The 24,851-nt window shown below is 37.8% G+C and overlaps 1 protein-coding gene across 1 annotated transcript in view; it reads left to right on the top strand.

The window, feature by feature from the left end:
- SYNE1 (spectrin repeat containing nuclear envelope protein 1) overlaps positions 1–24,851 on the top strand; it is a 281,934-nt gene that overhangs the window by 196,582 nt on the left and 60,501 nt on the right. The window contains exons 95-111 of the mRNA XM_059468351.1: positions 998–1,171; positions 2,959–3,150; positions 7,127–7,261; positions 7,868–7,974; positions 9,036–9,186; positions 10,001–10,132; positions 10,294–10,449; positions 11,251–11,460; positions 12,738–12,839; positions 14,513–14,632; positions 16,111–16,311; positions 17,526–17,699; positions 18,155–18,286; positions 20,984–21,180; positions 22,100–22,232; positions 22,614–22,796; positions 23,616–23,765. Of these exons, the coding sequence (XP_059324334.1) occupies positions 998–1,171; positions 2,959–3,150; positions 7,127–7,261; positions 7,868–7,974; positions 9,036–9,186; positions 10,001–10,132; positions 10,294–10,449; positions 11,251–11,460; positions 12,738–12,839; positions 14,513–14,632; positions 16,111–16,311; positions 17,526–17,699; positions 18,155–18,286; positions 20,984–21,180; positions 22,100–22,232; positions 22,614–22,796; positions 23,616–23,765 (2,649 nt within the window). The remainder of the gene's footprint in view (positions 1–997; positions 1,172–2,958; positions 3,151–7,126; positions 7,262–7,867; positions 7,975–9,035; positions 9,187–10,000; positions 10,133–10,293; positions 10,450–11,250; positions 11,461–12,737; positions 12,840–14,512; positions 14,633–16,110; positions 16,312–17,525; positions 17,700–18,154; positions 18,287–20,983; positions 21,181–22,099; positions 22,233–22,613; positions 22,797–23,615; positions 23,766–24,851) is intronic.

The raw sequence follows: 24,851 nt of genomic DNA on the forward strand, positions 1-24,851 counted from the left end.
CTTTCTATCTGTTTAGCCTCCAGCCTGTACTTGGTGCATGGGGTTGCTCCCCTGCAGCTATAGGGCATCACACTTTCCTTTCTTCCTGTCAGCTCATTTTTGTAGCCTTTCAGGGTGTACCTAGATGGCAGAATAGCCCTCTGCCTATCAGCCACTCCTCCCATTTTGTGTCATTAGCAAATCTGTTGAGGCTCATTACTGTCCACTCAGTAGACTTTGTGCCACTGATCACTGTGCCCTGGCCATAGCTGTTCAGCCAGTTTTCAGATTCATATGGGACAATTAAAGGGTGAGCAAGACTTGCTGATCACTCCCTGTCTTTCCAATGGATGGATGAACTGATGGAGGGACCCGGGGCATCTGTGTTGCTGTGATATCAGCAGCCATTGAAGCTTAGTGTCCTTCCACTGCCCATGGTTCAGGGGTCCTCTGAGAGGCCAGAGAAGGTAGACAGCTCTTCAGGCTTGTCTTTACCCATGTGACTGTACCAAGGCCCCACCCATACTTTGTTTGGTCCTTGAAGTACCCCTCTTGTGCCTCCTTTGAGAGACAGTAAAGCTAACAGCCTGCTGCCAAAAAAGGCAAAGTTGCTTTCCTTTCCCTGCAACACATTCCCAGCTCTGTGTATTTCTTTTCTTCATGTGCATCTTTCTCCCTGAGCAAACAGTGCTGTACTAATTGAGCAAACTGAATGAATGTGTGGGGAAACCCACAGGAGAGCAGCAAAAGGAGGCAGAAAAGACCTCACCTTTAGAAAGCTGTAATAGCAGAGCTGTTCTGGAGAAAGTAGAAATAAAGTGGCTGAACTTAAAGAGAATTTCAGTCATCAGAAAAACACACTCATCAATTGAAAGAAATAATGCTTTGTCAAAGATAGGTCTTAATATATCTTAGAAATCCTGCATAGGATTTGTGCAAAATAGAGAGGAACAACTTTTTAGAAGTGGCTTTTATGGTTTATTTCTCCTAAAAAGTAAAATATAATTTGTACCTATAGGAAAAGCTGAATGAGCAGCTGGAAGAGCAGCGGCAGGAGCAGGCTCTCCAGCGGTACCGTTGTGAAGCTGATGAGCTTGACCACTGGCTCCTCAGTACCCGAGCAACGCTGGACACCACTCTGCTTCCTGCAGAGGAACCTATGGACATGGAAGCACAGCTGGTAGACTGTCAGGTAAAATACTAAGACAATTATTAAGTGTAATGAGCCAGCATGTTTGTGGAGAAGTTTCTGATCTCTTTAGCATCTTCTGTATGCTCAGTAAGCTTTCACAAAGGTTTGTGAAACAAAATATAGCTTGTTCCTAATTTCTCGTTAGAGATTGCAAACAGCACTTTAGAAAGCCCATGTGAACGTAGCAGTAAGAAAACAAAATGTCCTGACTGCAGAAAGATTTGAAGTTCCACATCTTTCAGATGTAGTTATGTTTAGCTTTAAAGGCATTGTATTTGCTTCAATTACTGTTTTTGCTCCCCTCAACCTGGTATTGTTGAACGGCTCACCTGACAGGTGTGAAAACACCTGCAGTGTACTTTCCTACACGTCCTTTTCCAGCTGAAGAACATACTGGCACTAGCAGTGATGACTGGGATAGTGCTGTGTTTTCTTCAGGAACAATCCTTACATACATGCAAAAATAAAGGATAATCATCAGTATGTGATGGTTTTATGGCTTGAAGATTAATCTACTCAGAGTACCAAAACAACCAAGGACATGTTGCTGCGATAAGAATTTGTGCAAATACTTTTATTAACAAGATTTAGATCATTCATAACATCCAGGTTATCAAATTATTGGAAGTTTTCTATTTTTAAATGATAGTTTAGAATTCTATGATCATTATAATTAAAATTACAAAAGAGACAATAGACAGATGGATAAAAGAACACTTTTCTTTTTAAAGAATGATGACCTTAATTATTTTAGGCTAAATGAGAGTTAAGTTTCTTGCAAGTCTGAAGACTTTTCACTGACAATACTTCATCATTGGAATTTTCAGTCTGCTTAGTCTGAAGAGTCCTTTCATCACCTGTCATTGAGAGCCCTTTGTTGTATGCAGATAAACTCTAACAAAGCAGTGTTTTTTTAATACAGTCTGTAGGAAACTCAAAAAGGAAAGTTAACTTTGTGGAAGACTTAATACTACTTTTCTTTTGCTGCTTCTCAAAACTTTAATGCAGTAAGTTTTATATATTTTTTTTCACTTTAGAAACTCTGGCGATCTTATTTTGCACATACTCCTTCAGGAGAAATATTTCTAAATTCATACTTGACAGTTGCTATGGAAACGAAAGCATTTGATGTCAGGCTAGGTTTTTTGAGCAAGACTTGTTTGAGCATTGAATCTGGGAGATCAAGATATGCACAATGTCTCTAATACATGAATGGTTAATGGAATGTCAGGGAAGTAGCTTTTGAGAATAAACATGCCAGAGATTTGTCACTTTAAGTCTCTCTTTAGACTAAAGAGGATTATACAGAAATCCTTAAGTCCATCATGCACCAATCAGAAAGAGCAAATAGTGACAAGAGGAGCTTATCAACACAGCCAGAGCAACACATAGGAGGTAGGAAGCACTTGACTACGTGTACATGAAAGAAGAGGAAAGAAGTAGCTCTGGCTGCGTGCTTCATTTCTTGTCACCAATGGATGTCAGTCTCACTTCTTAGCCTTTACCTTTAATATGTAAATAAAGAGCATCTCCTCTACAACAAATTATTTGTTTCAAGTAACTTTTTAATTTTCCTATTTTGAAAAGGGTTGCAAACTGAAATGGCAAATACAAACATTTGCAAGCATATTCTAAAGAACTCTGAATGGGACTGGAAGGCAAAGCAATGCTAATCTGACTTTCTCTTAGTTTGGACACGGGTGAGGTAGGCCACAGGTCGTCTTGCCTGAAAACATCACAAGTGCTGGAAAATGTATGAATTCGGGTCTTTGTTTTTGCTGCTGCAGAACATGCTGGTTGAAATAGAACAGAAGGTGGTAGCCTTGTCAGAGCTGTCTGTGCACAATGAGAACTTGCTTATGGAAGGGAAGGCTCACACCAAGGACGAGGCAGAGCAGCTGGCTGTGAAGCTCAGGACACTGAAGGGCAGCCTTCTGGAGCTGCAGAGGGTGCTCCACGACAAACAGATCAACATTCGGGTGAGTGGCTCCTTCCAGCTGTTCTTATGGTGGGCAGGAGTTTGAGGATTTCATAGCAACTTTATGCTATGAAGTTGCTATGGGAAAAAAGAGTTAAAGTGTTGCACTGATTCAGTTTGAGTTATTTGTTTAGTTAGTAAATGGAATTGTAGCTCCAAAATAAATAACTGTCTAGAAGACTTTAGTTGATAATTTTCAAGTTAACACAGCTTTACGGTAAAGCTATCCTAACCTCAGTATCTTCACTGAAAGGACAATAAAATAGATAAGATGGTTAGCTTGGTCTGGATATAGTCTGTTCCTGTTTCCAATCTGTTTAGATTGTGTATGGTCTGGGGCAGGATTACTCTCCCCAACCAAAGAATCATCCTAAATATTTGTTTTTTCATGGTGTGCACAAAACAAACATATAAGGGAACATTTTTAATTATGGCTAATACTTGGTGGCATCATTATACCAAATACAACATTATATAAGCAAAAATTCATTTAACCTTAGTCTTGCCCTAGGTTTCTATTCCTAGCAGCTTTGGTCTGCTCATTGCCACTAATTCATTGTATTTAACAGTTGCTTTTGGTCATTCTTTAGGTCAAACTAGCATGTGGAGAAGCGAATACATACAAGAAACCCAACCATGTAATGTGACTGACTGGTTTTGAATTTGCTTGCCCTGCTGTGACTCCTTCTCCCCCTTTTCTTTTACTTCTTTTCTTGGCTTTGCTGTGCAAATTAAACATGATAAGCTTCAAAGATTTCTGGCTTGTAATGCAGATTAAAGTCTACTGAGACATTAGCTTGAAAAGTCACTTGATGTTCTAAGAACTATTTTTAGTCCAAAGCAACTGCATAGCTTTAAAACTTCACATGATTTCAGAAAAACAGAGAAATAAAAAAGAAAGGAGACCCCCCCCCCCTCACAGGTATTTCTTCCTATTGCCTCTAAGATGAAGTAACTTTAATATTATTCTTGCTTATTAAACCTCATGACTAGGCAAATGAAAAGTTATCAACACTGTGTGGGCATATAATACTTTGTTCTCATATATTACCTGTGAAGTGAAAAGGCATCACAGAGTTTTTTGCTAAATTTTACAACACTTTAAAATATTTTAAAATACAGTGATGTGATTTAGTTTGCTTCTTAAAATAGATTTTTGGGTGATCTTCTAAAATCTAAAATAACAACAAAATAATTTCCAGATGTGGAATATGAATCATTTAAGATGGTGCATAAATGCAAGACTCAAGTTTCTTCATGAATTTCAAGTCTTTCTTTGACTTCATTTACAGATCATGTAAGAAAATACATACAGGCAGTATAACATCTTCTAATCTTCACTGGGCAATTTTTTTTCAGATGAGAAGTTCTATGATGTCATTTTCTAAACACTGAGGACTGAGGCCAAGAGCATCAGATGCCCTAAATTCTATCCAATGCCAGTATTAACCTTGAGAAACATTACAAGCCAACAGCACTGTTGTTCATGTGCATGTAAAAAACTCAGATTCTTACATGTCTCCAGATGTTCTGATAACCTCATAATGGACCAGCCTCCTTCCTAAGGAAGGAACCTCCCAAGTAGCCCTGGAAGAGTATTATAAAGACTGAGCTATATTTTCCTTAAAGCATATTTCAGCCTGTCTGTTACCCCTGTGCATAAGGCTTTTTAGGAGTCAGTATGAGATTCTCTGACTTTCTTGGAACAATTTCAGTTGCCTTCTGATTTTAGTTAATGAATGTAACTAGTGATACAGAAAAGGTGACTTGGAGACAAGCTTCTTTATTCATAAAATAAAGTAGTGAAACTAATCACAAACATGCTAGAACAGGAGTGTTCCAGACTATACTGTATAAATTTGTATAATTTTGAAATCCTTTGAAAGATCGATTTCATCAGGGATTTTCAGTTTATTTCTGTGCTAGACTGGACAGTAGCTGGGAATGACAGGTTTAAGCTTGTATTTCCCTGGCTGTTTAAAGGAAATGTAATACAGTTCCTTCAGACGGACTTCAAATGAAAATGCAACTGTAAATGCAAACATAAGGGGTTTTTTTCAAGCGTACATTCTGTAATTTGTCAATGATAAAATCAGGTTCACAAATACTTTTGATCTAAAAAGTATGTACAGTAGGATATTTGCAAGACTTCATTGCATCAACAAATACCACAACCCCTTATACACTCCTTGATATTGCAGGAACCACGAGACTATTAATTATATGTCTTAGTGTAATTCCAAAACTGTATCTTCTCAGTCCTCTTCCCTGAGAAAGAGACACAAAATGTAACTGAAATCAACCAGCACACTCAAATGCAAGGAAGAACTAGATACTGTTCTCTAAAGAAATTTACAAGTTGAATAACTATGGTCCCTAGTGTATATAAAATTAAGCAGATTTTCCCCCCCACAATATACAGAAACATTGTCTGTTTCCTAATTTGTAATAGAAAAGCTATAATTCCAGATCTTCTTTACTTCTCACATACTATTTTCTTTGCCCAGTCTGACATTCTGTAATAACATTGTTCACACTTCAATTTCAGCTTGTCTAGAAATTTGTTCCTGCAAAGTAAAGTATCAGAGTTTACTTGCAAACTGGAACCTTAGTAAAACAAAATTATTTCATAAAGCAAGGGCTAATAGTTCTTTCCAGCACCAGGTACTTCTTTTTTTTTTGCACCTCTTAACAGTTTATATCCTCTAACACTAATCAGTCCTTTCAACTTCAGTACACTCATCATCCCCCAAAATTAAAATCTGACCCCTAGCCTTCTACTGCTTAGCTAAACTCTGCTGTTTCAGTGGCTGCTGCCAGGGTCACTGGTGGCAGAGGCCCCTCTCAGTGGTTAGCATAGGGAGCACCAGTGAGACACCCACCTTCTGCCATGCTGATCCCTGCCTGATTTGAGGAATGTCACCTGGAAGGCAGAGTGTCTGTGGTTAGGAGAGCTGCTGAACCATTTGGCAGTCTTAATCTATTTAGAATAAAGGCTGAATCATGGGCATAATAGGGATACTACAAAAATGAAATATATAGACAAAATGGGAGAGGTATTAAGCCCCAGCTTTAGATCCTGAAGCTTTCAAAAACCCCAAAAAGGTGCGAGCTCTACAATCATCATATGACTGCAAGTAATATTAAATAAGTCCAGAGAGGTGTGTTTGTCAAAGTAGCCCGACCTACACGTCTGTCTTTAACAGACAAGGCCAAGCATGTTGAAATACCTACATTTGAATACATTGGCTGCTAAAATTACTTAAACTTTCAGCCAACATGGACCTTGGAAGCCAAGAAGTTGATAAAACATTTTTTTGAGCTATTGAGGCATTTGTTCTTTTTTGCATTGCTTACACAGAAAGCCTTTCTAATCACTCATGTTGGAAAAGCATGGTAGAAGTATGAATAGAAGGAACTGTTGCTTTTGCTGTGCTGTTCTAACATTCTGTGGTTTGCTCTCTCTTACTTTCTCTGCTGTTCGTATCACGTCATCTGTTGTTTACCCAGTGTGTTTCTGCCGAACATAGAGTTATGTACTTACTGATAAATAAATATTGACCAGAATGACAACCAGAATTTTCTCCTTTTCAATTAGATTTTAAAAATTGCTTTAATTACATAAAAATCCTGGCAGAAACAAACCACTGAATCCCTGCATTGCCAGATAAAGCTGCACCCTCCTTTGCAGATGAAGGCTGGTTTTTAGAAGCAGAACAGTCTTTAGAAACACATCAGTCCAAGGTCTCTGACCTGTGGTCTCTGATTCTGCTAAGTGCATGTTTATTTTTACATTTTTAGGGATGCTTTTCTTGCTAGTAACCAAAAACCAGTAAAAGTCAGAAATCTAAAGTCATTGCTCACTTCAGAGTTTACATGGGCCAGCAACTTGAGAAGTTTTGTGTAGATGAGCCGAACCTGCCTGCTCTCTAACAATGTAGGAGATTTTTTTGAATCTTAATGTCTCTTTCTTAAAGCAGGGATCTTTACAAGAAAAGGAGGAGAGTGATCTGGACTTCGTTTCCTCACAAAGCCCCAGTGTTCAAGAATGGCTGGCACAAGCAAGAACTACTCGCTCACAGCAGCAGCAGAGTACCCTGCAGCAGCAGAAAGTTGGTGTTCTGCCTTTCTTTGACTCCCATCTTTAGATTGCACTTAATGCTATAGCTGAGCCACTCTTGTTAATATTTTCACTGAAACATTAATTTTTACACTGTTTCATACTCACTGCTTTGGTAATGATGTATCTAAGTTCCCTGTCTTATATCTGCAACAGGCAGGCTAGACTTCCTGGATGACTATGGTCAATTCACATAATCAGTAGAATAAAATTTGTCCATCAGCAGAATAAAATTGAATCAGCCTTTTAGATTACTCTAAGGAGAGATGAAAATACTCAAAATAATAACTTTGTCTTAATACAAGCAAAGATACACATATTACATTATATATTGTGTTGAATGGTTTGAAGATATTCTCACTAAGGCAGGTTCCATAAACTGCATTGTATCAGTTAATTAGTTCAGTAATCCAGTTTATGAACCTAATTTTGATGTGTCCCTGGCTAGGGATTTTGAACTTCTTTTGGTGTTCGAGCAAGCCATTTCAGAAGTAGCTCAGATAACTTTGCGTGACAGTTAAACAAGGTAGACATATCCTTCCAAGGCAAAACCAGTGTGTTTGAGATTTGTTCTGTTTTTTGTAACTTGCTGTGCTAGGAGCTGGAACAGGAGCTAGAAGAGCAGAAGAATCTGCTTCGGTCAGTAGCATGCCGGGGAGGAGAGATCCTAACGCAGCAAAGCTCTACTGAAGGACTGTCCATAAGGTGTGCTTTCATGTGTTGTTCCAAAAAGTAAATTTCTATAGCCATACTTTGTCATCCCTATGCTTACATCCCTCTTCTGCTCGTAGTCCTCTAATTTTTGTTTTATCATTTTTGTACAGCACCTCGGCTGTTGGATTCCTGGTTGATAATTCAGGGGTCTGATAATACAGTTACACAAACTGTTTTGTGAGAATAGATCACTTCCAGCATTTAGAAGTGCCCTTTATTCTTATTAGCCGGAATCATACTAAAATTAAAGACTAGCAAGACTCACTAGACAAGCAGTGGATCAGTTACTGTAACTTTATGGACCAGCACTGGTGTGTGAATCACATCTACCTCAAACACTGGCATCTGCCATTGTAACCAGATCTTCCCAGATGAGATATTCATTGCTTGATTTTATTTTTCCTGCAATTAGCAAGTTTTTTTTTCCTTTTGAAGCCTTAATTTTAATGCCAGAAAGTACTTAACCAGTCTCCTTCTGTTTGAGGCTTACTTCTTGTGATGATCAAGTGATGGTGTACCATAGAAATAAATAAATTATAAAAAAATAAAAAAAATTTTAAAAAACCAAAAAAAAAACAAAAAACCCCACGAACAAACCACCAAATAGAAAATTCTGACTGTGATTAACTGTTTACTAAAGCTAAACTCATATGCTTGTCCTTCATTAAACTATGTCTACCATTTTGAGAAAGGAAGTGAGGAAGGAGTCAGATAAAATATTTATTTTAATTCATGCTTTGAACTACAACCTTTTTATAGGTTACATTTCAATGTAGTATATATTCAGTCTGGTTTGGGGATTTTTTACTTATTTTGGGTACTTGCAACTTCAAACAGTCTTTTCGAAAGTACATTTTATTTCATCAGATAAGAACTTCTTGCTGTTCAAACCAACCTTTGTCTTATTTTCAGAAAAACAAAACCAAAATTAACAAGTCAGAGCTTTAAAAACTAGCATTTAATTTAAATGTAGAATTTCCTAATGGAAAATTATAACTTTATATGTTTATAACTTTTGCATTTATTAAACCTTTATGCTTCTTCATATTCAGTGAGAAGCCTGATGTACTTTCTGCGGAATTAGTCTTAGAAGGTGAGAAGCCATCATCTGAAGAACAGATGAAGAGGAAATGGGACAGCCTAAACCAGGAATTCAGTACCAAGCAGAGACTACTCCAGAAAGCTTTGGAAAAAGAACAGCTGGTAGCTTTTTAAAATTTCTCTTTCCATTTTCTCTTTGAAAGTAGTTGTTACAACAAGAGGTGCAATATGTAGATCCATTAAGGTGCTGTAGTTAAGGCGTGAAATCTGGAGCAATTTATTTTTGTGACACCTTTAAAAACTGTTACATACTGGCACCAGCACTGCTCATGTTCAAAGTGATTTGAATTGCACTACCATCAAGTTAATGAACTAGAAAGGAAGAAAGAGCTCAGACAAAATGTTTATCTGCTTATCTAACTCAGGATAATTCTGTAGCAAATCATCACTCTAGAATTGATCAGTACTCTGGCAACAGCTTAGAGGAAAACTGTTATTTTCAGTTTGAATTTATTGGTTGCATTCCATTCTTGATCTTAGTGGGTGAGGAATTTCGGGAACAGTATTTCTACTGGAAGAAATGGGGATTAATCAATTAAACTGGGGACAAACCAAAGTCTATATTAACTTACATCTTTCATTTTATTTTTAAGAGACCCAAATTCACTCTTCTTTGTATAACACTCCATGAACCAACTTCCAAAGTTCTAAATACCTTGTATTAATTAAAGAGTAGTTGATAATATTTTTGATAAAAACTAATAATTTTTACTTCCGGCTGCAAGCATTTATCCTGTATTTCTAGTGAACCTCCTGTTGAGTAGTATTTATGCAAAATATTCATGGCATGGAGCATTTGTGGGAGGACCATGAGCATTAGCAGGTGGTAGCCTCAGTCAGCAGGGAGTCTGTACAGCTGAATTTTGTGCCCTACATATGGTAGAATGCATCCTAATTAGTGCCTCTCTCTCAGCAGCTTTATAGCAGACCTAACAGACTAATACCTGGAATGCCTTTGTATAAGGAGGAGTCACAGGATGAAGATAAATCCTTAGTGTCACCAGTGCTGGTTGAATTGAATCAGGCCTTTGAAGATGTCTCATCTGAGGTAATTTTCAGTTGTCTTTACACCTGTCCTACAGCAAAGCCACAATAACAGTGAAAACTCCTCCAGCTATGACCTGGAAATCCAGGCCTTTCCCAAATATTAGAAGTTAGGGAAGGCTGTCTTGTACTTCTGTGCTGACTCCTGTGTTTCCTTTTGCCCAGGCTGGACGGCTGGATGAAACCCTGCATCTGGAGCAGAAGCTGTATGAGGGTGTCACTGCCACGTCCGTGTGGCTGGATGGGGTGGAAGAGCAAGTCTTTGTTGCTACAGCTCTGTTGCCAGAAGAAGAAACAGAAACCTACCTCTGCAAGCAAGAGGTGAGGAATCCATAAGTAGGAGTTTGTTTTAATTGCCAATAGTAGTGTTTAGAACAGAAGTGTTAGAATCCTGGATAAGTGACATGTCACTGACGTAATCTCTGTGTAACTGCAGCATTCTGCAGTTGACCATGTAGAGAATGTTGCAGAAAGCATGGACTCTTTCTTCTGTTTAACATCTAAGTATTAGCTAACACCACATTATCAAAATTGAAACTATGTGGAAAAGAGGGAGGGATACTCTAGGATATAGAAACAGCCCAGGTTCAGCAACATTAATTAGGGGTGAGGGAGGTGGAAAAAATTGAGTGGTGGCGGGGGGGGAGAGAGGCAATAGAACAAAGGAACAGTGGTTTTCAACTGAAGAGGATAGATTCAGACAAGATACAAGGATGAAATCTTTCAAAATGAGAGTGTAGAAATGCTGGAGCAGGTTTCCCAGACAGAATGGATGTCCCATCCCTGGAAGCATTCAAATTCAGGCTTGAGATGGCTCTGAGCATCCTGATTTAGTTGAAGATGTCCATATTTACTTTAGGAGAATTGGACTAGATGACTTTTAATCCAACCCTGATGTTTCTGTGGCTTTACATTATTTTGTTCCAGCACTTGTTTTTCCTTGGAGCATGGAATATTTTTACTATCCCAGATTAATGTAACTTCCATCTTTTTCTAGTGTATGTGTATACCAGCAATGTAAAAAAAATTCACTGCATCATTGCAAAATTGACTATGGTTATGGCAATGTTTGCCTGCTTTCCAGAATGTCTGATTGTCACTTCTGTTTTTCCACAAAATTAGACTCTTGCCAAAGAAATCAAAGACATAACAGAAGAAGTGGATAAGAACAAGAATTTGTTTGCTCAGATATTTCCTGACAATAGTGATAAGAGGGTTATTATAGAAGACACTTTGGATTGCCTCTTGAGAAGACTGTCCTTACTGGAGACAGTGGTAAATCAGAGATGCCACCAGATGAAAGGGCGGCTCCAGCAAATCATCACATTCAAGGTATGAGGTGATGAAATTAACCGAGGTCTATGTCAAATGGAGATATAAAGGCTGTGAATTTTTGATGCCAAATGAAAAGAACAAGGTTGTCACAGGTTTTTTATTGAAAAATCAAACTCTTCAAACTTACGCAAAATTTGATACTAATAATTAATCAAAATTTAAACTCTCCACTAGAAGACTTCTTCAACTCATGCAATTACTGTAAAGTGATAATCTTTCCTTGCTATCTCCTCCTGCTAGCATTACATTAAAGGAAGTCTGTGTTGTGCAAGTATTAAAAAAATCTGATAAGTGCAGAAATGTGCACGCTCAGAAAATTTTGAACAGAGTTGAGAAAAGCTTTCAGATCTTACTTGGTCTCTACCTTATATTATTGTTATCATTATCATTGTCATTAATATATAGAAGCCCTTCAGTAGGGTTTACTTTTAATCAAAACTCTCATAAATTAAAAAAAAATTCCTTGTGTCTTTAGATTAGAGTCATCTTTTCATAGGTTTTTACTACCAGATTTTCTTTCAAACTCCATAATTTTCCTGTGCAATCTCCCATTTTTCAATGAAAGACTTCTCTTTGCTGATGACATCAACGTTGATTAGAATTCGTTGCATTATTCTTAGAGATTTTCAGTATTTAAAATAATTATTGAATGTAAAAATAAATACTAAATCATTAATGTACCTCCTATGTAATGCTGAAAGTCTCAGAAAAATGTGCTGTTAATTTTCTGTTGTGATGAGTGCAAGAAAAAATGATTGATTGTATTTCAGCAAAATTGTTAAGTAATATTTATGTGTCTTTTCTGATAAAATATTCTAAATTTTTCAGCTTGTGGTTAGCCCTGTAATGTGTGGAGGTCTTGTTTACTTATGTATTATATTAGCTCAAGTTTGTATTTAAAACAACTTGCTTTAAAAAGTAAAACCAAGCTTGCTTACAATCATATGTAGTTGAATAAACTGCACAAGATTTATTTTTTTTTTACAAGGAGGTAATGACCCCTTGGTAATTAATCATTTAATTTGAAGACAAAAATAGAAGTGCATTCACAGGATATGTTTTAAATATGAATTGCTTCAGCTCTTAGTCTCCATAGCTGGATTTTCAGCAATATTAAATGTTTTGCATTGGCTAATTATGATGCTTTTTGAATAATTTTGATGCTGCAGTGTTACCATGTAATGTTTAATGCTTTAATATTTTTGAAGCATGGAATATTTTCCACTTGTTTTGTGCTGCAATTGGCTGTAATTTGTTGGTTTTGTCTCCTGCAGAATGATCTGAAGCTCATGTTTACATCGGTGGCTGATAACAAATACTTACTTGTACAGAAATTAGCAGAGGCAGCTGACAGACCAGAAACAGAACAAATGCAGGTACTACCACATATCTGTCACTTGGGGAGAGGGGAGGAGGTAAAGTTTTTATCCAAAGGATAAATGGACTCTAGAGAACAGTTCCTTTAAATGGGAGAATATACGTGTTCACGTTAAGTATAGGAAAATGTCCAAGAGTGTAGTACACATATTTAAAAGTAAATAAAATGAAAAGTCACAACAAAAAAAAAACCTAGCTAAAGTGTCTCTCTCATCTCCCAGCTGACCTAGTACCTAGTTATGTTTATACTGGGCAGTATTTGAAAAGAGAAAACTTCAATAAACAAAAAAGCCCAGAGTTTTGCTGAATTGTTTGACTATTAAACTTTATTAAGAACCAAAGGCACTTTGCCACTCACTGGTTTATAGTGATGTCTTTAATGTAACTCGTTTTAATTTATGCAGTAATTATTATTTCTTTATCAGGAATGGCCTAAAGAATAATGAATTATTTTATATGAAAAAGTGTATCCTGTTTTCTTGTTTCTGTTTTGTCAATGAGAAAAATGAATAGAGTATGCTAAGGTGTACTTCTTATAGATATTTCTTGTTGGTGACATCTGGTGCCAGCAGGTGTCTAAGTGGAAGAGACTTACCCTTCAGTTAAACAGAAATACTTGACTTTATATACCTGACATTCAAATTTTGAAGGAGTTTACAACTCCTGTATGAAAAAGAGAGGTCGCACTGTGTCTTTCTTTTGTATCTTTTGTGATGCCAAGCATTGGCAAAAACATATTTCCAGTACTATTAATTTAACCAGCTAGGAAAACAATGTGTCAACAAAAGCAAGTGAAATTATTTGTTGCAGAAAATCTCCTTTGGCTGATAAAACATTCAAATTTAAAAGCATTGCTGCTTGTTCAATATGTAGTTAGGAAAGTAAAAGTAAGACTCTTAATCAGCCTGGTTGACTTCAGTTGCATGAAGTGGAAGTTTAGTGACTGTATTGTGCAAACTCTGTGCTGCTGAAAGGCAGGAGTCCTACTTCACATACATAGTTTAAAATATTTGAATAGGAAGTTTCCAGAAAGGGCCTCAACAAAGCGCTTTAAGTACAGGAATCTACCTCACACTTTTAATTTTTTTATAGTCTGCAGCAGACACCTAGGGAAGCTTGTAGCTTCCTCTGGAAAAACACATCACCTTCAGACACTTGCAGATACCAATCTGTGTTCTTAAGCTGTAGTTTTCCAAGTGCAAAAGGGGAGGTACAGGTAATTTTAGCCCCATCCCAGGCTTGAAAGGAAGCTACACAGAGCTCTTTGCATTCATACATGGGTTCTGCTGTGATGATTGTTTGCTTGGTGCTCAGAGATGACAGGAATGACTGTTAATAAAAAAAAAAAATTACATTGTTACATTAAAAAATTTATTTTGGGCCCTAAAAGCATGGAAATTCATAGCTATGTTTGGTGTAAAAAATACTAAGCATAGTGTTTTATATGATACTAAAACAGCTTGTTATAATAAAGTAATAATGATATGCTTATTTAATTTTAAGCAAAAAACTGGACTCTCCCCACTTTTAATTAGTACATTTCCTTCATAGCATCCTTTACAATTTCAGCGCATTGAAGGTGTGATTAGTTCTTAGCAGAAAAGAGTCTGATCATAGGTCAGCTACACTACTGTTGAAACTTAAAACTAAGCAATGTAATTTTCATATACAGGTCATACTGGAGGCAGAAGATGGTTTAAAGGATCTAGATACTGGAATCAGTGAATTAAAGAAGCGTATAGACAAGCTACACATTGACCAACCTTCTGTACAAGAACTGTCTAAGATCCAGGTATGGTTCATCAGTTCCATCCTAAACCTGTCCATCCTATCACATTTCTCACCTGTGATATCAAAGGAATGCTTCTTTTTATTGTTCATCAAGCAGTTTATTAAATGGGATTTTAAGGCATTTCAGTATGTATAAAAGAATATGTTCTCTCTGGTTCACCTAGTTTTAAAATTTTGTTCCTTTTCAGATTTTCTAACATCTCTGATATTATCAGTATTAATTGTAATAATTTACAAAACCATGTTTTCTGTCAGCTCTCATCCACTCCCTTTTCACACAGATGACACTAAGCATGTAAACATAAACTTGTCTGCTGAAGGCTCATCCCTGTTCTCACCAGAGTCTCATGATCTGTGGTTTAGTACTGTCTCACATCTGTCATTCAAAGCAGGAAGGTGGTAAAGGAGGACAGAGAGTGAAGTGAGACCTGAAACTGGAAGTGTTCCGCTTTTGCAAGAACACCTCTGATGTCAATACATGTGGGCAATTGATGCACATCTTCTGTAAACATGTTGAAAGTCCTTTTTGAGCAGTTTGGCTGATGCAGGGGAATATTTGAGGAAATATCAAGGAGAAGGTTTATGAATGAATTTTACCATTTACAATAGCATAATAATATTAAATTGGAAGCAAATAAAACAGCTGAAACTGGACCATAAACTTACTAAACCAACTAGACAGTGATATCAACTAAAAATAACTGACTAAGAAATAAATCACTAAGAAATGTGTCTCTATCCTTTTGGTCTTAGCACCTCCTCTTGATTTGTTTGGTGGTTTTTTTGCTTTTTGTTTTTTCTCTCAGTTTATGTGCCATTATGTTCTCCCTCTCCTGCATTTCAGTTTTTAGCAAAGCCTTTCTTTGGCTTTTTCTGACAGTTTTGCTTCTCACAAAATTCTGTTTAAGGCTGGGAGAGCCAGCTGCAGTCTGAGGGTGGGCACTTTGTTGTAGCACTGGATGATCGTAGAGGTATTTTGGTTGTTGGAATGTCTTATATAGATCAAAAGTATGGGCTTGTTTTGGTTTTTACAGTAAGTTGTATGTATCTTGCTTGCTACCAGTAAGATTCTGGGGGAGGAGAAGGAAGCAAACCTGGCATTGAAATGCCTATGGTCTGTATCCATGGTGGAATCCCTGCAATTCTCTGCATTATAAAAAGTAAAATGAATACAGCATCTGCATTGCATGGTAGTCACTGCCTTTTGATGCATTAAGCCAAATCTTTGCTACTTACATGAGCCTTTGGAATTCTGCTATTTTTTCCCCCAAATGCATGTACTTTAAAGAGTTGCAGGTCTTGCTTATTTTTTCTGTCTTTAAATGGTGAGTTAATTTACCAATGAAGTCAGTATATCTGCAAACTCTTTTTGATCTGGAAATAAATCTTATTCTGAGAGAGCAGGGCCAGTAAGGTTGCTTCTAGGAAGACCTATAAGGTGTGAAATAAGAATCACCATTGGTGCCCTTTGCCCCCCAGGATAAGTATGATGAGCTGCTGATGATCATTGGATCCAGGCGGAGTGATCTGAATCAGAATATGGCTCTGAAGAGGCAGTATGAGCGGGCTTTACAGGACCTGGCTGACCTGGTAGAAACAGGCCAAGAAAAAATGGCTGGTGACCAGAAAATGATTGTTTCTTCCAAGGAAGAGGTTCAGTCACTACTTGAAAAACATAAGGTAAGAAATCAGGACTTATTTCAGGACTAGTAATGACTGTAAGCTTCTTGTCATGATTGAGCCCCAGTGGGAAACTAAGAACCACACAGCTGCTTCCTCCTTATGTGTTCCTTCATTGAGGAGGAGAATCAGAAAGAAATGGTAAGCCTTGTGGATTGAGAGATGAATACTAATACTAATAGCACTAATAGTAAAAATAATTGCAATAGTCAATATAACTGCAATGGAGAGAGAGAAATAAATACAAGAGAAATAAATAAATGGTGTACAGTGCAGTTGTTCACCACCTCCTGACCAATAGCCAGCCTGTCCCCAAGAAGAAATCAGCAGCTTCCAAACAGCTCCCCCTAGATTATATACTGAACATAATGCTCTACTGTATGGAATATCCCTTTGGCCTGTTCAGGTCAGCTGTCCTGACCATGGTCCCTCCAGGCTCCTCATGCACCTCCTCACTGGCAGAGCAAGGGAAGCTGAAAAGTCCTTGACTTGGAGTAAACACTACTCAGCAACAAACAGAACATCAGTGTGTCATCAACATTATTCCCCTAGTAAAGCCAAAACACTTTGCTGTACCAGCTACTAAGAAGAAAATTATCCCAGCTGAAATCAGGACACTTATGAAAAGCAAATTGCTAACCTTCTGTTCCTAAAAGTTCAGGAGCTTTTCAGAACAGTGGGCCAGACTGTACTTTAAATTGGAGCCAGTGAACTGTTCTGACAGACTGAGTTTCAAATGCTTTGTTGAAGGTGAACCCAGATAGATTGCATGTTCTTCATTATTCTAGTAACAAGTTCCTGGTATTGTCCTGTCATGCTTCCTAGCCATTTCATCCACCACTCCATTTATTTTCAACAGAAATTTACATTTGGTAATAGCACCCACAAATAGGACAAGTATTTTCCACATTTTCATTAGGCAGAAATGTTTGGGGTTGTTTATCTGATTTAATGTGGTTTTGTTTATGGAATGAGGGTCAGGATGGAATTTGTGTGGAAAGAATGACTGATTCCTTTCTTTGAATAGACCATTGTCCTCTGTAAATTATGTTGGATTTCATGAAATGTTGTGAAGTGAAAGGTTTACCTACTTCTATGTAAATACTTGATTGTACTGCTTATGTCTTAAAATGTTCTTTTAGTGATAATGAATTAAGTAATAATTGCACCTTCTCTTTTCTATTCTCCCCCTCCCTCACATCTGAATTTTTCAGGAATATTTTCAAGGGTTGGAGTCGCACATGATCCTGACAGAAACACTTTTTAGAAAGATGAGTAGCCTTTCCCTCTTGAAGGAAACTCAGTCACATTCAGAGATAATGACACGAGCTTCAGCTGTATTAAAGTTGGCTCATAAACGAGGTGTGGAGCTGGAATACATTCTAGAGGTGAGAATTTCTGTGGCCTTTTCTATACTTCCATTCTGATCAGCCACCAGCATATTCTATAATGCTGATTTCCTATGCTTGGACAGAATTGATGAGCATCAGTCCATTTTGTCATACACACAAAGCACTGATAGACTACATGCAGTCTTTTCTGTTTAACTGTTGTGACCTTCAGGTGGCACAAGTTGTGTTCCTCTAAGTCTGAAGAGCTTAGCTTTAGCTGGTTAAGGAGAGCATGACAGTTTTATCCATGTGTTGTTACCAAAAGTTGAGCTTGGCACAGGGATGATGTCTTTTTACAGGTCCACTGGACATTTGTACTGTTATTTCTGTACTTTCACAACCACATAGCTAGCTGTAGGACTTCAAATTTAAAAAAAAAAAAGTAGTAAAATTTCTAGATATACATGGATATACATAGATACACCATATACATGGATAATTTGTGCTTGTAGACCTGGATGCATCTGGATGAAGATTACCAGGAGCTCACCAGGCAGCTGGAGTCTGTTGAAGGAAACATCCCCATTGTTGGGTTGGTAGAAGAGACAGAGGACAGGCTTACAGACCGGATTACACTTTTTCAGGTTGGTGCTTTTTAGACATTCTCTGCAGAAAAGAGGGGTTGAAGGGATGTCTTGACAGTCATATATTCCAGCCTTCCACGTGAAGCATTACAGTTGTCACAGGCTGGATCAGCAACAGCTTTGGAAACCTCAGAAGTAGGAGATCCCACAGCTGACCAGGGGAGCAGTTGCAGTTCTGCACCAAGACTTACTATAAAAGGTTTTCTGTAATGTCCAGTCAGTAACATCAACTTTCAGCTTGTCACCATTGTCCTTTTTATATTGTGTGGCACTACTGAGGAGAATTTCTATCATCTTTTTAATTTTAACACAAACAGCTGTAGATCTTTGTGAGACTGGCCTTTGGCCTCCTGTTTGTCAATCTAAAGCAAGCACGTTTCCCAAAGCCTCTTAGTGAAGGATATATGCTCTAGGACCCTAAATAACTCAGTTCTACACCTGACTACTTCCTTCTTCCTCAGCTCAGTGAGAGATGGGGCAGAGCACAGTCTGATGGAGTAGATTTGGCCTCATCAGCACCACCTAGATGAGGATAATGAAATAACTTTATCTGGTTTTCACAGTTCTATTATAGGCCTGTGCTGTGCCTTGCCTGATAAGCTGCGAGGTTAAATGCACAACCAGTTTTCTTCCTGACCTGTACTGAGACACACAGCTGGTCAGCCCAAGGTGCAGATGTTGCATTTCTTCAGCCTTCCAAGGTTTCTGCTGTCTCCAGCCTGAAGTTTAGTAGAGTCTCTGGAATCAGTCTGCCACTTTTTGTCCCAACCACTCTCCCTACATTAGTGTCATCCACAGATTTACTGAGGGAATGCTGTCTGCCATGATCCATGCCATTAAGATGTTGAACTTGTTTGGATTAAAATATCAGTAATCTCTGGAGTACTCTGCACATTGCAACCTGCCAGCCAGGCATCATGATGCTTTGATCACTAGCATTGAGACTGGTAATACAGCTCATTTTCAGCCCACCAAAGAGTCCATTTATCCAGCCTGAGCTCTCTCTGCTGCTGAAGGAGGGTTCAGTGGGAGATGGTGTCAAAGGCCATGCTGAAGTCAGTCTGACCCACAGAAACAGTAATTTTGTTATAAAAGGCTATTAGTGAGTATTAAGCAAAGTATTCCTGGTCGCCTCTTGGTCCTTTTTGTCACTGAAAATGTAATCCAGGAGGATGTGCTCCATGATCTTTCCAGAGAGCCAGGTGAGGCTGAACAGCCTGTGGTTCCTCAAACTTCCTTCCTCCCCAAATGCAACCAGTAGTTTAAATACAGTTTTTCTACCACATCCTGTTTCTTTGGTCTAGTGTTTTGTTTTTTCTCCTCATACTTAGTTGGGGTTTTTTCATTCTCTTTTTTGTTTTACAAAAAAATGTCTGTCAATTTTTTCTTGAAAATTGACTTTGTGTCGTTATCTTTTTGGTTATTTTACCAGACAGCTTTCTGCTTTTCATATGGTATGAGGATAATTTAAACAATCTGTTGTGTGGTTGTTTTGGTTTTGTTTGATGCTAGGCATTATTTGTGTTTGTCCTGACCCTAAATTAGTTTTCTTCTTTTATTTTTCTTTTCAGTTACAGAAACTACATTGTTCAAATCTAGAGTCTTGTATTCTGTTATGTCGTAGATTTTATTAATTGGCCACATTTAGCTTTAAAATCCATCATAATAAATTTATTATTATCTTAGAATTTTTTAAGCCTCTGTCTAGGATATTATTTTTTGTATATATGTTATGTGTAAATACGCAGACTCACAAACATTAAAGGTAATTTTTTAAAATGTATTAAAAACTCTATTTTTGTGAAAGAGGAAATGAGAGTGATAGAAAGTTCAGGTACTCACTATAAGATTGGTCATTTTGAGCCTTTTCTATTCAGATTACTTTCATCAGAACTGAAAAATGGGAATGCATGTGCATTTTACAAACTTATACCAATGTACAGATGTTTTTAAAATCCATACTCTTTGGGTAATGATAGTGGAATTCAACAGGTATATTTGCCCACATATACAAATTCTTTAGCCATCCACAAGTCTTCATTTAAATTTAATCTGTCTCATTTTGGGTAATAGTATTAACAACCTTTCCTTTCTCATGATCTTTTTTTGCTTTCTTGTGCAATAAAAATTGGTCTCTGTGTTCAGGGATTTGGATGGAAAGAGTGATGTTCTGTTTTGTAGCCATGAAGAGCAGGAGGGTAAATCAGTAAAAGAGTGAGATCCAGCGATCTGAAGATAGGGGTTGGAAGGGCTGAAGAGGTTCCGAGAGGGAACCACTGTTAATAATTTTTAGTAATTTATAATAATTTATATTGGATATCTTAACATTCATTGCAGTAGATGGTAGATTTTAAGCAGGTGGTAAAGTTGCAGTATTTTAATAAATTTTCTATCGGAAAGGGTGTTGCCCCACAAAGATTCTTTTCAAGTTTAGAAGATCTACACAAAGAAGGAGTTCATCATAAGGAGGAAGAAATGGACATACTGACTTGATTGGGTTTGTGACAACTTTTTCAGCTTTTGAGCAGATTACCTGCATGATGGTTCTTGGGGAGATCTAGAGATTGAGTAGAGTAAAATTTGATGTTCTGTGGTGGCATTGCATATGCAACAAATTGCAGTAAAAGGAAACTAAATGTTGAGAAAGTGTGGTAACAGAGACCTGCAGTTATGTAACCATGTCCTCTGTCATTACAGCATCTGAGATCCAACCTGACTGAATACCAGCCTAAATTATACCAAGTGCTAGATGATGGGAAAAGGCTCCTTTTTTCTGTTAGCTGCTCAGAACTCGAAGGTCAGCTGAACCAACTAGGAGAACGCTGGTTGAGTAACACCAGCAAAGTCACCAAGGAGCTTCACAGACTGGAGACAATACTGAAGCACTGGACAAGGTAATGCTGATGTAATGGTAAATACAAAGTTATTCACCTGTGCTTTTCAGTCAAAGCCATTCTGGACCCAGACATATTTGATTCAACATTTAAAAGAAAGTACTTCGAGATGTACATCATAGTTTGACTGCTCTTCTGTTCCATAGAACATACTCTCTCATTTGTAATAAAAGATGTAGGAGATAAAAGCTGGTGCAAGGAAATCTGAAAATGCTTTCTTAGATGATTAATTCAGAAGCCCCGTATGCATACAGGTGTATAAGCAAAGTTGTATGCTTCGCTGGGTAATGTGAGTTGCCTCTGCATGTTTTAGTGGATGCATTGCAACTTCTGGGTTCTTGTCTGTGTCACTGCATATATGGAAGGGAGCTTTTGGTACCTTACTAACATTCATATGCTACTTTTGTAATTAATTATCTAGTAGGTATAAAAGATTTGTCTGTGAATCCCTGGCTAATGTGTGGACACTCATATTCTGGTATCTCATTAGTTGCTTGGCATGTGAAATGATACGAAGATGGTTTCTGAAAAAAAAAAAAATTATTTCTGCTCTGAGATACTTTTTTGTAAAGATTTAGGAAGCCTGAGCCTTCTAATGGAAGAGAAAAGTCTGTTTATGTGCATTAGATGGGATTGAAGCTTGTCCAAAGAGGTTTGGGACGTATTTACTGTCCTTCATTAAACTTTTCTAAAGGCAAAACTCAGGCACTATTAGAAATTTTGAGCATAGTGGCTAAAATAGGAGCTTCCTGATACCATGCCTATCTGTAAAAGTAAATTACATTTTTCTGAAATTTGATAAAAATAAAATTTCAAATCTGGCATTCTATATCTTCCTCTAACACATGGAGGAAAGTCTGCTCAGTTGGAGGCAAGAGGTGGCAGTGACTGTTTCAGTCTTGTTTAAACATCTTGCCAGGTATCAGAGTGAATCAAATGAATTGACACAGTGGTTGCAATCTGCAAAGGAGCGACTTGAGTTTTGGAGCCAGCAGTCTTTGACTGTTCCTCAGGAACTCGAAACAGTCCGAGACCACCTGAACTCTTTCTTGGTAAGTTGTTCGTGAACCTGGGACACCTATTTCTCTCCAATTACAATTAAACAATTGATTAATTAAATGGTTATACTTCTTCTTACCATTCATGTGTATGTAGGTAAGCTATTCTTCAGCTGGTGTGTATGCACATTAGCACTTCTTTGCTGTATGCAAGGATTGTAAATATTGATGATTCTGAAAACAGAAAATGTGTTTGGCTTTATGACCAAACACAATTTTTGTTCTAACTTACTCTGAAGTATAGCTGGGGAATGCTAGTAGAAAGTACATATTTTAAAGGGAATGGAAGATATTCTTAGCTTTTGGGCGTTCTAAAACACTAAGTAAAATTAAAAAGTACTTAATTATTTCCACAAAAAATGCTTCTGCTTACAGGAGTTTTCAAAAGAAGTGGATACTAAATCATCGCAGAAATCTTCTGTCCTGAGTACTGGGAACCAACTCCTCAAGCTTAAGAAAGTAGATACAGCTGCATTGCGTGCAGGATTGTCGCACATTGAAACCCAGTGGACAGAGCTCCTCACACAGATCCCAGCAGTACAAGAGAAGCTGCACCAGGTAAGAATGCGAGCAATGGCCTTTGATTCTAAGACTGTACAGATGGCACTGACTAGTTGCTTCCTTTCTGAGTTTGTCCATGTGAGGAAAGATAAGAAAAAAGTTATTCCTGTTTTACTGTGGGAAAGCTGACATTTAGTTTCAAATCCTGCTTGCCTAATACCCATCAGTGTTAGTTTCAGACTTTCATAGTTACATTTGTTAAATTTTAACTAAAGAGCAGGTGAAGGTTTTTTCAACACACTGGTAAGCTTTCTGGAAAAAGGCATTTAAGATTCTTGTGCCCTGTCAGGTTTGGGTAGTGGTTTTGTTCAAATTGAGTAGGTTAGGTTCAAGTCTGTGGAAGACAAAATAGATCTAAAGCATTACTCATTTTTGTTAGTATGTGTAGGCACAGGATGCTTTTGGTTGTGTAGTTTTGGGGTCTTAATGCTATAATACTGAACTTAGAGAATTATACTGGTTGAAAAGTGGCCTTAATATATAGTTGCTATCAGTGTAAGCTATTGCTTTAGTTTATGACTTAGAATGCTCTCAGAGTTAATAATAACTTTGTGATTTACAGGGAGAGAGGAAGGGTCCCAAGTCTTAACGGAATCTGGGATGGTAAAAAGAAATAAAATGTTGTTCTATTGTTCTCTGAATTGTCTTGTAATGCAAAATATATATGTCCATCTAAAAATGTCATAGAGCATATTTTTGAGTAATTAAATGCAGGCAAGCAGTACTCTATCTACTACTGAAACTGTGCTAATGCAAAGCAAGGAATTCTTATCCATTTTCTTTACAACATGAGCTCTAAGTCTGTTATCTCAACAGGTCCAGATGGACAAAATTCCTTCTCGCCATGCCATCACTGAAGTTATGAGCTGGATTTCACTGATGGAAAATGTAATTCAGCAGGATGAAGAAAATATAAAAAATGTAGTAGGACAGAAGGCAATTCAGGGTTATGTCCAGAAGTACAAGGTACTGAGTGGCAATATTATTAATTTTCCTTTTGAATTTTCTCCATTGTTTTCACAATTAAATATATAACTTGTAAATTACAAGTGATTTAGGGAAAAAAAAAATCACCAGCTTTGTAGAGTGGTTGGAATTGTATGCAAGTTAGAACTGCGAAATATTTGATACTGTGGAAAAGAAGCCAGAATTACTTTTGGCTTACAAAAAACTCTGCTACAAAAAACTCTGCTGTTTACTTATGATGGGAATATAATTTTTAATATGCTTGCCTTTATTTTTAGGAAAATCCAAAGCAATATGCACATTATTAAACCTTATTGTATCTGCCAGAGTGAATGCAGTGAAGGCAGGGTCTTGCAAGAGCAGAGCAAAGGGGCAGAATCGCCTCCCTCGAAGGGAGTGCTGGCCACTCCTCTTTTGAAGCAGCCCACAATGGAGTTGGCCTTCTGGGCAGCAAGGGCACCCTGTTGGCTTATTGTCCAGCTTTTTATCCATGAGAACTCTCAAATCCTTCTCTGCAGAGCTACCCTCAATGAGTTCACATCCGCAGCCCAGGTGCAGCACCTTGCGCTTGGACTTGTTGAACTCCATGAAGTTCTCATGGGCCTAGTTCTCAAGTTTTCTGCTCTGCTCAGCTTCATGTCCTCTACAGACTTGCTGAGGATACATCTGATCTCACTGAGTCATTGGTCAAGGTATTAAAGAGCACCAGTCCCAGAGTAGAGCCCTGAGGGACATCACTCATCACTGGTCTCCACCTGGACACAGAGCCATTGACCAAAGCCCTCTGGCTGCATTTATCCAGCCAAATCCCTGTCCACAGAACAGTCCACCCTTCAAACCCATGTCTCTCTGATTTGGAGATCAGAATGTCATTTGGGACTGTGTCAAAAGCCTCACAGAATTCTAAGTAGATGGCGTCAGTCAGTCTTCTCTTGTTGACTGGTGCAGTCATTCCATAGAAGGCCACTGGATTGGTCAGGCACGCTCTGCCCTTAGTAAAGCTGTTCTGGCTGTCTTGGATCACATCCTTGGCTTGTATGTGCCTTACCATTGCTTACATGAGCATCCGTTCCGTGATCTTCCCAG

The sequence above is a fragment of the Ammospiza nelsoni genome, chromosome 3, assembly GCF_027579445.1.
Source record: "Ammospiza nelsoni isolate bAmmNel1 chromosome 3, bAmmNel1.pri, whole genome shotgun sequence".
NCBI classification, from domain to species: domain Eukaryota; kingdom Metazoa; phylum Chordata; class Aves; order Passeriformes; family Passerellidae; genus Ammospiza; species Ammospiza nelsoni.